Source organism: Aplysia californica, unplaced genomic scaffold, assembly GCF_000002075.1.
Source record: "Aplysia californica isolate F4 #8 unplaced genomic scaffold, AplCal3.0 scaffold01491, whole genome shotgun sequence".
Classification (NCBI taxonomy): domain Eukaryota; kingdom Metazoa; phylum Mollusca; class Gastropoda; order Aplysiida; family Aplysiidae; genus Aplysia; species Aplysia californica.
Window position 1 is genome coordinate 15,015 of NW_004798761.1, and position 968 is coordinate 15,982.

General features: G+C 45.9%; 1 protein-coding gene across 1 annotated transcript in view; it reads left to right on the forward strand.

Annotated features, from left to right (window-relative positions):
* Positions 1-968, forward strand: part of LOC101864119 (agrin) — a gene marked incomplete at its 5' end in the record, with an annotated part of 4,641 nt that overhangs the window by 2,029 nt on the left and 1,644 nt on the right. The window contains 1 exon segment of the mRNA XM_013090764.2: positions 164-266. Coding sequence (XP_012946218.2) covers positions 164-266 — 103 coding nt within the window.

The window sequence follows — 968 nt, forward strand, 5'->3', positions numbered from 1 at the left end:
CCCATCTCCCACACTCCCACTACCCCACCCTCATCCCCACCCCCTACCTCCACCACACCACCCCTCATCCCCGGCACTTTATTCCAAAAAAAAAAAGAAAAAGAAGAAGAAAAAGAAAAAGAAAAAGACAACCCTATACACAAAGTGTTTGTGCTATCCCCAGGTATGCGGTGACAACGGCATCACGTACGAGAACAAGTGCAAGCTTCGCCAGGAGAACTGTCAGCGAGAGGAAGACGTGCAGGTGGAGAAAAAGGGGACTTGTGGTAAGGGAAACAACTCTTGTAGGGACGTGTGGTAAGGGGAACAACTCTTGTAGAGACGTGTGGTAAGGGGAACAACTCTTGTAGCGACTTGTGGTAAGGGGAACAACTCTTGTAGGGACTTGTGGTAAGGGAAACAACTCTTGTAGAGACGTGTGGTAAGGGAAACAATTCTTGTAGAGACTTGTGGTAAGGGAAACAACTCTTGTAGAGACCTGTGGTAAGGGGAACAACTCTTGTAGAGACGTGTGGTAAAGGAAACAACTCTTGTAGAGACTTGTGGTAAGGGAAACAACTCTTGTAGAGACTTGTGGTAAGGGGAACAACTCTTGTAGAGACGTGTGGTAAGGGAAACAACTCTTGTAGAGACTTGTGGTAAGGGAAACAACTCTTGTAGAGACTTGTGGTAAGGGAAACAACTCTTGTTGAGACTTGTGGTAAGGGAAACAACTCTTGTAGGGACTTGTGGTAAGGGAAACAACTCTTGTAGAGACTTGTGGTAAGGGAAACAACTCTTGTAGAGACTTGTGGTAAGGGGAACAACTCTTGTAGAGACGTGTGGTAAGGGAAACAACTCTTGTAGAGACTTGTGGTAAGGGAAACAACTCTTGTAGAGACTTGTGGTAAGGGGAACAACTCTTGTAGGGACTTGTGGTAAGGGAAACAACTCTTGTAGAGACTTGTGGTAAGGGAAACAACTCTTGT